Source organism: Cyprinodon tularosa, unplaced genomic scaffold, assembly GCF_016077235.1.
Source record: "Cyprinodon tularosa strain WSP-4 unplaced genomic scaffold, ASM1607723v1 ctg817, whole genome shotgun sequence".
NCBI lineage: Eukaryota > Metazoa > Chordata > Actinopteri > Cyprinodontiformes > Cyprinodontidae > Cyprinodon > Cyprinodon tularosa.
Window position 1 is genome coordinate 502699 of NW_024039582.1, and position 14262 is coordinate 516960.

The 14262-nt window shown below is 39.9% G+C and overlaps 1 protein-coding gene across 3 annotated transcripts in view; it reads right to left on the minus strand.

The window, feature by feature from the left end:
- epha4l (eph receptor A4, like) overlaps positions 1-14262 on the minus strand; it is a 105274-nt gene that overhangs the window by 13540 nt on the left and 77472 nt on the right. For all 3 annotated transcript variants that reach the window (XM_038272083.1, XM_038272082.1, XM_038272084.1), the window contains exons 12-15: positions 6538-6599; positions 3226-3435; positions 2994-3143; positions 2605-2801 (exon numbers count right to left, since the gene is read on the minus strand). In XM_038272083.1, the coding sequence (XP_038128011.1) occupies positions 2605-2801; positions 2994-3143; positions 3226-3435; positions 6538-6599 (619 nt within the window). The remainder of the gene's footprint in view (positions 1-2604; positions 2802-2993; positions 3144-3225; positions 3436-6537; positions 6600-14262) is intronic.

Genomic DNA, 14262 nt, shown 5'->3' on the forward strand with positions numbered 1-14262 from the left:
AATGAGGCCGTAGATCCAAAATGTCAGTTAAAAAGTATTTTAATTTTGATTTAAAGTAGAAAGATTTACTTTGCTGCAGGCGAGGAGAGAGAGTCAGGCTTATGTTCATCTCATGGAGGGGGTCAGACTTTGGTGCTTTTATGTCACCAATGTCTCCATTTACACAGAAAAAAGTAACTAGATTTGGCGCTAGCTTCTTTTTTGAAACAAAGGCGCTGAAGGGGTCTGAAAAGATGCTAGCTTTAGCAACAAAAGCGCAACACTGTTGTAGTCGGAAAAAAAGTATTCAACTATTCACCCTAGTTAAATAAACAGAGATTGACGGATTTCACTAAGTCGGGATTTTATTTTCGTATCTTTGCAAAGAGAGAACAGTTCCTCATACGGCCCTTAAGCACGGTAATCAGCCCTGTTCTGACTAGACTGAGTTTGTTTCCCTTATTTTGATGAAAAAACTGCGAAGGTTGTGTCAGAGTCTAAACAAATTACACACATTTTAACAAACCTTGGGAGAGAATTTGACTTGACTTGTCGTGGGATTAAATATGTTTTGTCTACAACCACCCCTCACTCAGACATTTTCTCAGCTTTGCAGGTGAAAGAAACAGAGTAAAAACATTTTTTAACGGATAAATAGCATAAATAAATATATAAGACAAGAGAAATCTAAATTTTCCGACCACACTGGTTTGCAGCATTGGGCGTTTTTTGGCATAAAGAATCATTCAGCCGCTGCAGACGGTGGGAAATCCCGCAGTGACCAGGTGGTCCGAGGGAGCTGTGACGGGGGATTTCCAGAGCCCCTACCTGCCTGTATGTGGAGTAGAAACTGACATTTTTTCGGGAATCCCACAGGTCACGGGATTCCCGTGGGATGGGAGTCAGTATTAGTAGCGATCACGTGATCGGGACGGTACAGGATTAAACATTAACGGGAGCAGACGGGAGCGGGAGCAAGCCAATAGTAACTAAAAAAAACTAGGATCGATGCTAAAAAATAAAATAAAAGAAAAAGAAAAAAAATCCAGTACTGGCGCCGCCATTTTGTAGTTTTTTTCCTTGAAGCCTACACTATAATGCAAGTCAAAAAAACTACGCGACCCAAAAACCAACAGTGCTTCCGCTCTGAGTTTTTCACCCGCGCTCAAAAACAGCAATGGAGGGACCAACAGTTAGCGGCGAACTCGACTTCGAAAAGTTTGATTGTTTTGATTGTTTATTCACCTAAGATAAGCATGGTCTGTTTCCTTGTTTGTTATTTTTATTATGTATTTATAATTATTATTCCTTTTACTTTAACTGACCTTTACTACAGTTAGAAACAGGAACTTAACTGACCCTTCATAGAAATTCAGATTCAATGCATTGGCAGAAATCTTATTGAAGACAACAAGAATGGGAGTGGTGCAGGAGCGGGAGTCATTCTGAATGGGAGTGGGAGTAATTTCACCAGGAGTGGGATGGGACAGGATTTAGATTTCTACTCTGGCCCGGGATCGGGACGGGACACCATTTTTTTCTGTGGGAGTGGGACGAGACAGGAGTGAAAATCCACTCTCGTGTCAGTCTCTAATGTTGAGCTCTGCTGCCCATGAAAATTTCTTAAAACTACTTTATTCCCAAATACTAAAAAAAAAACAACAGAGCAACTATTCTGATCGTATCTGCCATTTTTCACAGAGACCAGCTGAAACATTTGATGCAAATCAAGGGTTTCAAAAATGCTTCCAAGAGTCCAAGTGGAGGCATCGGACGCCTCTTTGAAGCTAAAAACATGTTCGGTTTGAATACAGCGTAACTTATAACACCATTAGTGGTATCAAAGTAAAGATTGTTGAAGAACACCAAAGTACGTCGCAATTTTCTTTTGAACGCATCATTTCCTTAGCCTGGGTGCCATTCCGAACTTAGTCCCGCCCACAATGTTTGAGGTCGGGAAGTTCGGTCTGGCATTGCTCAATAGTAGTGCAAGTATGCTAGCACAATATCTGGCGGGCCAATCAAATTGTCAGGGCGGGCTTTATACGATGATGGACAGATGATCAACAGTAACATAATCAACCACGTCACCAAACGGCGATGCAACTCGGCGTGAACGGCGAGGCGGATATAGCCAGCGGTCGTTGCCAGCTCCTTTTCGGAAGCCCGGAATCCTGGCTGCTGAACAACATGCTAGGCTCCGATGTTTTCAAGCCAACGTTATGGGTATCGTCGTGGACGAAGTTCATCTAACTTACAAATGGTAACAGATCATCTGACCTTCTGATTTTGTAAATAACTCGCAATGTCGTGATATTAATCCCATGTTGTAAACATAGTAGGAAACGTACGTTTGAGGTCGGGAAGTTTAACATACGTCACGCACTCCGTTGCTCTTATTGGTTGTAGGTCTATCCCATTGAGTGCAGAGGCATTTTTTTCCTGGTTTGTTCGAAACACGCCCCATAATCACAGCTCTATGGAGCAGCATCAGACTCATTCTGACTAGAATTGAGTCGGACTACGTCAGGCTATCATTTCCTTTCACACAGAGCCAGCATGTCAGAGTCCACATTATGTTTGGGTGAAAGTTTAGCCTCAGTTTTAGCGTCACTGCTCCCTCACCTGGCAGCGGCCTCACCCCCTGTCCTCTTCAGGGTGTTGGGGTTGCGGATCAGCTTGTCCAGCATGTTTACGATCTGCCCGAACTTGGGCCGGTCGGCTCTCTCTCGCTGCCAGCAGTCCAGCATGAGCTGGTGGAGAGCCACGGGGCAGTCCATGGGCGGAGGCAGCCTGTAGCCTTCATCAATAGCCTTGATCACCTACCAAACAGAAGATGGCATGAAACACTCAGCTTCAGGTAGGTTCATTTAAGGTCATTTATGATATAGAGACAAATAAACCAGATCGTATTGTTGGTGTTATGAGAGTTCTTAGTTAAGGGGTTGAATGATAAAACCTAACCCAAGCTTCCTGTTACTGACGACCTTTTATGCACTTTTCCTCTGACTTACGTCTTGGTTGCTCATGTCCCAGTAAGGTCGCTCCCCGTACGACATCACCTCCCACATGACCACGCCGTAGCTCCACACGTCACTGGCTGAGGTGAACTTCCTGTACGCTATGGCCTCTGGGGCCGTCCAGCGAATGGGGATCTTGCCTCCCTGTAATTGAATGCCGGGCTGATTAATTAAAGCTGGCAAATAAGGTGACAGGCAGACAGAGCGCTCACACTAACACGCTCACCCTGGTGGTGTACGCAGCCTCCGGGTCGTCCTCTAGCACTCGAGACATGCCGAAGTCAGACACCTTGCACACCAGGTTGCTGTTTACCAGGATGTTGCGAGCGGCTAAGTCACGGTGAACGTAGCTCATGTCGGAGAGGTACTTCATGCCTGATGCAATGCCACGCAGGATACCAACCAGCTGGATGACGGTGAAGCGACCGTCATTCTTCTGCAAGAAAAGATTCGATTAGATTAGATTAAACTTCATTGTCATTACACAGGTACAAACAAGGCAACAAAATGCAGTTTAGGTCTAACCAGAAGTGCAATAGCAGCAAGTGCAGGATAAATAATGGTTCTATAAATACAGGACATGGGTTTCTACTGAATGAGTATAGAGATGAATACTATTATAAACAGAATTTTACTAACAGATGAATATATTATATAATATAAAAGGAAACCCAGAATATAATTTTAAAATCCTCCTTCTCACATATAAAGCCTTAAATGGCCAAGCTCCATCTGATATCAGAGATCTGATTGTTCCTTATGTTCCTAACAGAGCACTGTTAGGAACATAAGGAAGCAACAAAAAACACATTTCCATCATTGTTTTTTAATGCATATTTTGATGTATTTCACACTAGAGGAGCTTCAATAAAGCAATTTGCTAGAAGTGTTTGACTTTTTCTCAAAATATTGCGCTAAAGAAGAGAAGGAAATTTGCAGAAGAAGTAGGAAACATTTAACCTGACTCCGCCAGATGGATTTGCTCCGCATATCCATCTGGAAACCTTCCGCTGAAGTAATTTTGGGAAGGGGCGAAAATACTGGTTAGCTGATTGGCCTATGTTGGTGATAGACGGGCCAAATAAACCAATCAGATCAACGAAGCATATGACGTACTAACAGAGCGACGATGAAGAGGAGCCAATTGATAGATCAAACTCTTGGCGAAACCAGTCGGGAGAAGAGCAAAAACATCTTTTCCTCTGAGAAAAGCCTCCAGAGCAGTGTTTTGCTCTTCTTTCAGTGTAGAAATACTCTGTAATTCCGTTAAAACTTGCTCGATAGCCACGCTAACGCTAGTTTCATCGGCTGAAGCCGTCATGTTCTTTAGACTGAACTGTCGCGCTTCTCGTTGCGTCACACCTCAACCCGCCTCAAAGCCAACGCTGATTGGACGTTCGTTTGGTGAACGGCTCCAAGTTTTCTTTAAGGGAGAGTCTCCAGACTGATCTGCGAGTGAAACCTTGAAAGCTCGCGAGATCAGGATGGTCTCACGAGGCTAGGAAACATTTCACTCAAAAGTCTAATCACCTGTTTCCACTGCTGGCGTCCTAAAAGCAGCATTAGAACGTCTCCAGACAGCATGAACCTTCACTAATGACAGCTGACATGATAAGTCGGGAAAACATCTCGCTCTATTACCGAACTACCTAGCTAGCTCTATTTCCTCTTTACTACAGCCCAGAGTAACCTAAACCTAAATGATGACATTATGCTTTGCATAATTCCCTCCAATTGATGGAAACGTGTCTATTTTACACATTTTTAAAAAATATGTCCAAAATTGCTGTGACGTTTGGAAGGAACAACAGTTATTGAGGCGTCTTAAAGAAAATTTAAATTGTCAGTTTCACTATAACTCTGGTGAATTTCAATGGTGAAGTCCTCTGGAAATCTTCAATAATTGTTGTTGATTGCAGATGTGTCTAGTAGTTCCCATTGATTTAGCTTGGAAAGCGGGGAGAATGGCGCTAGGCTGGAAAAAATCGAAATCTAGTATTTTTTTCTTAAAATAAGTGCATTTGTTCTTGGATTGAGGAGGTAAAAGAGACAATTGGCCAATGGAACAAGACAATTTACACTTAAAATAAGAAAAAAAACAATTGCATTTTCTTATGTTAAGTGCATATTATCTAATTTTCTTATATTAAGAGTAAAATACTCATTCTATTGGCAGACTATCTCATTTACCTACTCAAATTAAGGGTAAATACGCTTAATTTAAGAAATTGTTACTTATTTTTAGATTGTTTTTCCAGTGTAGGCTTACCGCACCGTGACGTCACTGCCGGAACATGGCAGGGGGGAGGTGTTAATATATTTGGGCAAAAATGGCCGCTCCCAGACTCAGTGACCGCGACAAAATTTTTTTATTTATTTTTTTTTTCACTGATTAAGACTAAAAATTATTAAATCACAGCAAACATATTCGTTTTGATTATTCCTTTCTGACCGGACTTTTCCTTTAAGTACACTGCAAAAAATGTAAATCTAAGTTAGTAAATTTTTCCTAAAACAGGGCATTTCTTCTTGAATTGAGCAGGTAAGTAAGACTCTTTGCCAATGGAATAAGACAGTTTCCATTTAAAATAAGAAAAAACAACTATATTCTCTTACTTCAAGTGCATAATATCTAATTTATCTTATTTTAAGGGTAAAAATGCTCATTCCATTGGCAGATCATCTTATTTTCCTGCTCAAATTTAAGGTAAATACACTTGTTTAAAGACATTTTTACTAATTTTCAGAACGTTTTTGCAGTGTAAACTATTTTGAAAATCCAGATGCTGCGATCATTCAGGTTGCCTTAGGAGTGAAATCTTGTGAGTATTTGCATTGGTTCTTCTGCAGCGTCTAGCAAAAGTAGAATTGGGTTGATTTTGCCGGACGGCCATCTTGGGGAATACACTGTAAATACTCTCACTGGTTATAAATGATGCGTAACTGCAGCTCAGTTTGCAGCATGAGAGTTTTTTACAAACCATGACTTTTAAAATCATTTGGTTTCCGCTGGCAACCTGCCTTTGACTTCCCAGTCTTTAGTATTTCCGTTTGAAAAGCAGAAAAGAAAAACTGCTCATATTATACAGTTAGAAACTAAAAAAACTTTTCAGTTAATTCTATTTTTTCTTTAAGGATTTGGGTCGAGAAAGTATCCAAAAGTAAGGATCCTAAACCACAATATTTGACAGTAAAAGCAGCTTTCTTTAGACGTGTTTTTATTCCACTAATCCTGATGGATCCGTGGTGTTTTTACAGGCCCATAAAGCTAATCTTTGCATTTCCGTTAAATGTGGGCCTGTTCCCCGGCGTGTTCTGTGTATCCTGGGATCAGTGAGCCCCTGGAGTTCAGCCAACCTGAAAAACGGAGGTGAAACCTTGTTGTCGAGCTGATCATCAAAGCGGATAAGGATTAGGGTCTGTGTTTGTGAACCGACACTTGTTATTTCAGCGGATGACATTACAGAGATAAGGCGGCGTCGGCAGGCTACAGCCGTGTCGCACGCCGATGCGTGTGGAGAGAAAACGCATGACTGACCCTCAGGAATGCATCCAGCGATCCGTTCTCCATGTACTCCGTGATAATCATCACCGGCTTACCTGGAGAGAGACAACAGAGCGGGAGAAAGAGAGGCAGGTGATTATGGATGGAAACATGACAGCAGGTGGGATGCTGAAGGAGCGGCCATCTTTCCATCAATTACAGCTCCTTCACCATCCTGTTTATCAGCACATTCAAAACAAAATGTCTCCCAATGAAACAAACCCCCTCCACAAAACCCACGCTGTCTTGTCTTCATGCAAATATGAAGCAGATTCTATACTTCTGGCCAAACAGTAAGACGGAGTATTAGGGCCAGGATAGAGATTTTTTTCTATTACGAGAACAAAGTCGCAATCAGAATAGCCATAAAATTACGAGAATAAAATTGTAAATTATCAAAATAAAGTCGTAAATTTATGAGAATACAGTCGTAAAATTATGAGAATAAAGTCGTAAAATTACGAGAATAAAGTCGCAATGAGAATAGCCATAAAATTACGAGAATAAAATAGTAAATTATCAAAATAAAGTCGTAAATTTATGAGAATACAGTCGGAGAATTATGAGAATAAAGTCGTAAATTTATGACAATAAAGTCGTAAAATTACGAGAATAAAGTCGCAATGAGAATAGTCATTAAATTACGAGAATAAAGTTGTAAAATTACGAGAATAAAGTCGCAATGAGAATAGCCATAAATTACGAGAATAAAATTGTAAATTATCAAAATAAAGTCGTAAATTTATGAGAATACAGTCGGAGAATTATGAGACTAAAGTCGTAAATTTATGAGAATAAAGTTGTAAAATTACGAGAATAAAGTCGCAATGAGAATAGCAATAAAATTACGAGAATAAAATAGTAAATTATCAAAATAAAGTCGTAAATTTATGAGAATACAGCCGGATAATTATGAGAATAAAGTCGTAAATTTATGAGAATAAAGTCGTAAAATTACGAGAATAAAGTCGCAATGAGAATAGCCATAAAATTACGAGAATAAAATTGCAAATTATCAAAATAAAGTCGTAAATTTATGAGAATGCTAGTCGTAAAATTACGAGAATAAAGTCATAAAATTACGAGAATAAAGTCGCAATGTGAGAATAGCAATAAAATTACGAGAATAAAATCGTAAATTATCAAAATAAAGTTGTAAATTTATGAGAATACAGTCGGAGAATTATGAGAATAAAGTCGTAAATTTATGAGAATAAAGTCGTAAAATTACGAGAATAAAGTCGCAATGAGAATAGTCATTAAATTACGAGAATAAAGTCGTAAAATTATGAAAATAAAGTCGTAAATTTATGAGAATTAAGTCGTAAAATTACAAGAAGCAAGTTGTATTTTATAACAACTCTTCCAAGAAGCCCTTTCTTCCCTAAAATGAGGAATGTGGAGCATCATGTGAAGTTAAACTTTAGCATCGGTTTGACAAATCAGGAAATCTTTTAGCAGCAGCATCAACCTGGGCACAATGTCAAAGTGGACTCTGATTGGTGGAGCTGGTCGGACGTCATCTGCTGGGCGGAGCTCCAAGCTTTCTTTCTGAAACAGGTTTTGGTTTGATGACGTCATTCTGGTAATATTACAACTATATTCTCCTAATGTTACGACTTTATTCTCAAAAAAAAAAAAATCTCTATCCGGCCCAAATACTCCGTCCTACAGCAGTAATACTCTCTAGGTAAATGTTCAAACATGTTAAACATTTTAATCTTTCATATATTAACAATTACTTGACAACTAAAATTCTGTGGTTAAATATCACATCTAATTACATTAAAGTTGATTAATACAGAATTCATTCTCTTTTCAGAACTAAATTTATGTTATTTGTGCTAAAGAGAAAAGAGTCTTCAGTGAAATCAGAGATAAATAAATTCTTTAATAATAACTTAAAAATCCATTTAATGTAGATATTAGTAGATGTAAATATTAATTTTATGCAGAACATTTTTTTTATAAAAGTATGGAAATGGAAAAGATGTTCGGCCCAGAAATGTTTTCTACTGTACCTTTAATTTTTTCTTAATATATGCGTCTATTTGTTAGCAAAGGCTGTAGGAAAGTATAGTTAATCTTTATTTAGAAAATATGGATGTTATGGTCGCTCATTTTCCTGTTGGAACAGCATAGATTCACCGTGAGGTTCCGGCGCCGCTCTGCTTTCGGCCCCCCCTCAGCGTACCTTGGTTAATGCCTGGCCCCCCTTATTAACATTTTCTGGCTATGGCTCTGTCACTGGCTGCCCCTTTGCCCTCTCTCTTCTCTGTCAAATTTCAACGCATCTGTCACTCTGTCGAACCCCGCCACTCCTCTCTGGCCTCTTTTAACCTTTCCCTTTCTGATGCCGTCGGAGGCGGGGCGTCTGCGTCTTTATCTGAGCCGAGGCAGAAGGCCGACCGGCCGGACGTCGGTCGCTACCGTTAAAGAAGGAACGTTTGTTTACATCCCAAAGCAGCAGTTGTGTTTCATTATATCCGGCCCCCTTTGATGCCCCTTTAAAAACCCGGTAGAGTCAACGTCCTTCACCGACCGCCGGACTGGACGGTGCTCCTCTGATTGGTCAATAAATACATAAAACAAACATCTAAACCTCCTCAATGAAAAGGTTGGAATAAAGGAAGAATCAAGCGGATTGATGGGAAGTCTGCAGGAGCTAACCACACTGGAAAAGATCGACATCTAGATAAGATTTTTTCTTAAAATAAGTGCATTTGTTGTTGGATTGAGGAGGTAAAAGAGACATTTTGCCAATGGAACAAGACTATTTAAATTTAAAATAAGGAAACACTATTGCATTGTCTTATTTCAAGTGCATGTTATCTAATTATCTTATTTTAAGAGTAAAAATACTAATTTCATTGGCAAACTATCTCATTAACCTACTAATTATGGGAAAATAAACTTAATTTAAGAAATTTTTACTTATTTCCAGATGTATGAGTCAACTGGGCAGCTAACAGCCGTTCACTGAGAGACGGGGGCCTCCATGGAGCCCCTACCTGCCTTTAAAACCCCTGAAAGCCTGAATTTAGACATAAAATTCAATTCTATTCAGTTTATTTCTATAGCTCCAATTCACATCATGTCATCTCAGGTCCCTTTCCAGTTCACCAGATCATCCAGTCAGATTGATTCAAAGTTTTCTATCTAAGGAAAACCAGCTGATTGCATCGACTCATTGACTCTTCAGCAATCCCTCACACTAAGCATGCTTGTAGCGACAGTGGAGAGGAAAAACTCCCTTTGAACAGGAAGAAACCTCCACCAGAATCAGGCATCGTAATCAATGTTAGATGAAATGGAAGTTATTAATCTCAAAATTGCCTTCATAATTATTTGAAATGTACACTGCAAAAACAATCTAGAAATAAGTGAAAATTCCTTAAATCAAGTGTATTTTACCTTAATTTTAGTAAGTAAATGCAATGATTTGCCAATGGAATAAGCATTTTTACTCTTAAAATAAGATAATTAGATAAAATGCACTTGTAATAAGACAATGCAGTTGCTTTTTCTTATTTTAAATGTAAATTCTCTTGTTCCATTGGCAAAGCGTCTCACTTACCTCCTCAATTCAAGAACAAATGCACTTAGTTTAGGAACAAATTACTTATTTAGATTTCAATTTTTTGCAGTGTAGGTATGATGCTAATTAGCGACAGCAGGCGTTTAAGTAATAAAACAAATATTCAACCTATTCATCTTCTGGATGTTTGTGGTGCTTCCAGCAGTGCTGCCTCCTCCTGCCATAACAAGCTAACTGTCCTCCATTACTGCAGTTTTTCATGATTCCTCCAAAGGCTTGAAGATCAGCAGCAGATTTGAATTTTTAAGAATCATTTTTGGTGATTTTAGTTTGGCCCTTTAACCAGTTGATCTCAGTCTGTTCACTTTTTCATATTAATGTTGTTTTTCTCTCAGATAAGTCCTAAAATTAAGTCCAAATATCAAAGAGTCAAACCGTGTTAGAACTCACTTTTAAATCACCAGAACTTTTCTCACCAAGCGCCTTTATTTACAAACTAAAGTTTTTGAGCTATTTTTCATCCTTTGCTGTTTTTCTTTACTTGTCGCTGCTTCTTGGCCTGGAGTTTTTTCCATTGGGACCATCCTGGTTAAATAGAGTTTAAATTAAAATCTTGCATTGTTCTCCTATGAGCTGCTATAAAAGTTTCGCAATAACAAGTTCAAACTTTTCTAGATAAAAGTCAAAACCAAAAAACATCACTTCACTGTTTCATGCATCAACATTGAATTAGAGGATGAATTAATGATTTATCATCAATATTCCTATAAACATTTTAGCATAATGGGAATAAATGCATTGAATTTCACTTTCTTATAATGATATTAAAATGATCCATATTACTAATTATACTCATCTCTGTTACTTAAATGTATTTTGATGCGTCGAGCAGGAAAAGTTCAAATTTTCCTTCTGATGCACCTTGATGCGCCTCAACCATAGACTTTGCATGTAACCCGTTGCTGCTGCTCAAAGCGCGTGCGCTGTGGTCAAAATATGGCGGTAAATATGTGCCACAAAATGGGCTTAAATCGGAGGAAACATTAATCCTATCTAGTGCTGCCAGATGAGTGAAAAGCTTCATTTATAGCTTGTTTTGTTGATGAGGTGGTTTATATTTCAGGAAGACCTACAGAGATCCCATAAATCAAAACATACGAACCCCCCCCAAACACATCAAATTATTCAAAGGAAAATTGTGAAAAAGTTCAGCAGACATAAAAACTTTTCCAAAGTTAAAAAAATGAATCTATTTAAAGTGAAGATCAACAATAATGTCAGAACCAGCAGGAGGTGGCGTGGGGAACTGGACACCAGCGTCTCTGAGGTACCCGCTGGTCGCCGCCGGTCGCCGCCTCACCGGCTGCATGATTGGCACTCCGTTAATTGGGGGGGACTCCAGTGATGCCCAAGAACAGGAAGTGGAACCAAAGTCTGGGGGCCCTCTTTGTCGGCCATCTTTGTTCCTTTTGTCGCAGGCTCCTGCCCCGGGGCAGCCGCTGATTGACAGCTGTGCAATAAACCCTGAGGAGCGTCTGACCTCCGACCTTAAACTCTCGCCCGATCGGCCCCGCCCTCTTCCCTCCAGCCCATTTGCATGCTAATTCCTTGTTGACTGAATACGCCCCGCTGCCTTTGGCAATGAACTCCGGTCCGGGGGCCTCATCCGTGGGCCCATTATCACCTGCCACCAGAACCGTGGATGTTTGGGGGGGTCGGAGTGGAGTTGCAGCAATCTCCAACTGCATGGAAATGGCTCTAAAACCATCAGCATTGAAGCTCTAATTACAGAGCGACACGATGGGAGCTGGAAGTTTGCAGGAGCTTCAGGATGGTGGAGTGCAGCCAGCAGGCCTCACTGACAGATCTCTGCACAATTATGGAGTTTAGTGCCTATTTGGAGTTCCTCCATTATTAATAAGCCCTAATTGGCTCAGTTGGACGCGGCAGCAAACCGAGGCCGAATGGAGAATTCCTTTTAACTTGATTGTAACGGAGAGAGGAATACAATTCAAATAATGGCTTTTTAATAGATCCCACTGACACTCTGAAGTGTGAAGGACTCCTTTTGCCCAAACCAAGTCCGGAAGGGAAGAGTGGGAGTTATCGGATGTCCGTTTTTTTCCCGCTCTACCTCCGCCTCGCTGCTTTTGGTCTCTTTCTGCTTTCATTTCCTCTTCCTGGACACCGCTTCTTCTTTTGTCCGACCCGTCCTGTCTTCCTCGCTCCATCTGAGGGCGCAGAGGTCACTCCGCACGGCGGCGGCGTTATCTAGCTCAGATAGGTCTGGCTGTCAGCTACGGTAACGACCAGAAAGACTTTCCTACATGTTCACACACCTATAGCCCAACTAATAGCACGGAGGGAAGGTGTGAAAGGAAGGGGAGGATGGGGTGTCGTGTGTGTGGGGGGGCAGAGCCGGGGGTAGGGGGGGGTCGGCCGGTGTTGTGTGACCATGCAGAAGCAGATAGAGAAGGGATAGGATAACACTCCCTAACCCCAAACACATTTACAGCTGACATCATGATTAATGAGTCTGGAGCTGTGCTGAAGGGCCTGTTCCTGCACCCATTAGCCCCCCCCCACCCACCCCCTAATGCCCAGCTACCTCTGACCCCCCCCACCTCCACATCCACAAAGCCCATCTGGACCAAACCAGACTCTGGATCTATGGATACTTTAGATACAGAACACATTATGTGTCTAACAAGTTTTCATTCCAGTTTTTTTTTTGTTCTCTTCGATTTTGATGATCCAATAAAATATTCCTCACTGGGATTTTATTGGCTGCAAACGTTTTGGGGGTTGGTCCCACCCGGTTCATCCATCCACAGGCTGATTCTGGGTGCAGAACTTTTTGCAAACATCAGTTTTTTATTCCAAAAACGTTTAAAAATAAAAACAATTCACTGGACTTTGTTTGCAAGTTTGAAGACGTAGAATTGCTTTTAGCTGATGAAGGTTCTCAGTCATCCAGGTCATAGTCATTCCGTAAAAATTCTAAAAATTTATCCACTGGACTTGGTTTTCAAGATTTGAAAAATCGTGAAAACCAAGTCCAGTGGATACATTTTTAGAATTTTTACAGAAAGAATTGCTTTTGTTTAGAAAACATGCATTTTGAACCAGATGCAGAAATTAGATGGATGGATTTCAAAAATAAAATCCTATTTATGACGTAGTAACAATTTTAAGACTTCTGAAAGACTGATTTAAGACATTTTAATACCAATTAAAGCCTTAGTGTCCCAAAAACAGGACAAAATTGTTACATTCACTTAATACTATATTTACTTACTATTCTTTAAACATATAAAGTGAATGTAATATACTTTTTAAAAATAAGTATTTCTTAGTGACATTTACACTGGAAAAAATAGAAATCTAGATAAGTAATTTTTTCTTCAAATAACTTCATTTTTTTTGGCTTGAGGAGGTAAAAGAGACATTTTGCCAATGGAACAAGACAACTTACGCTAAAAATAAGAAAACGCTATTGCATTGTCTTATTTCAATTGCATATTATCTAAATATCTTACTTTAAGAGTAAAAATACTCATTCCATTGGCAAACTATCTAATTAACCTGCTCAAATTAAGGGTAAATAGACTTAATTTAAGAAATTTTAACTTGTTTCTAGATCGTTTTTCCAGTGTAATTTTTAATTAATAATAATAAATTAAATGGTTGTTATTTATTTACAGTCGTAGGGAAGCGACTTTTCCAATCGTTGCATTTCCGAATTCTCCCGAGTGGTGCCCGACTTTACACACGTGAATAAAGTGAATGTGATTGGTCGATTATTAAGGGGGCGGGATTGTTGTAGCGAAAGGTTCGCAAGCAATTTTGGAAATTCCATTGGGACCAAGTAGCACTAAATTGGTGACTTAGAAACGACGCTGTCAAGGAACGCTATGGACAGCGGAAACATTATAAGACGCACTGGGCTATAAGTTCATATCTACTGAACTTTCTCCCACCAAACCTGTAGGGGGAGCTCTAAATATAGCCTCTGGAGGAGGGACCAAGAGGAATGCTAGCTCCGGTTAGCTTGTTAGCTCGCAGCATTAAGAGCTTCTACTGGAAGATGGGGCTTCATCAGATCTTTATTTCAGCTCTGCAGAAGTTGAGCTCAGTCTCTTCATTGATTTGCAGCTTTAAAGTCGTAGGGAAGCGGCTGT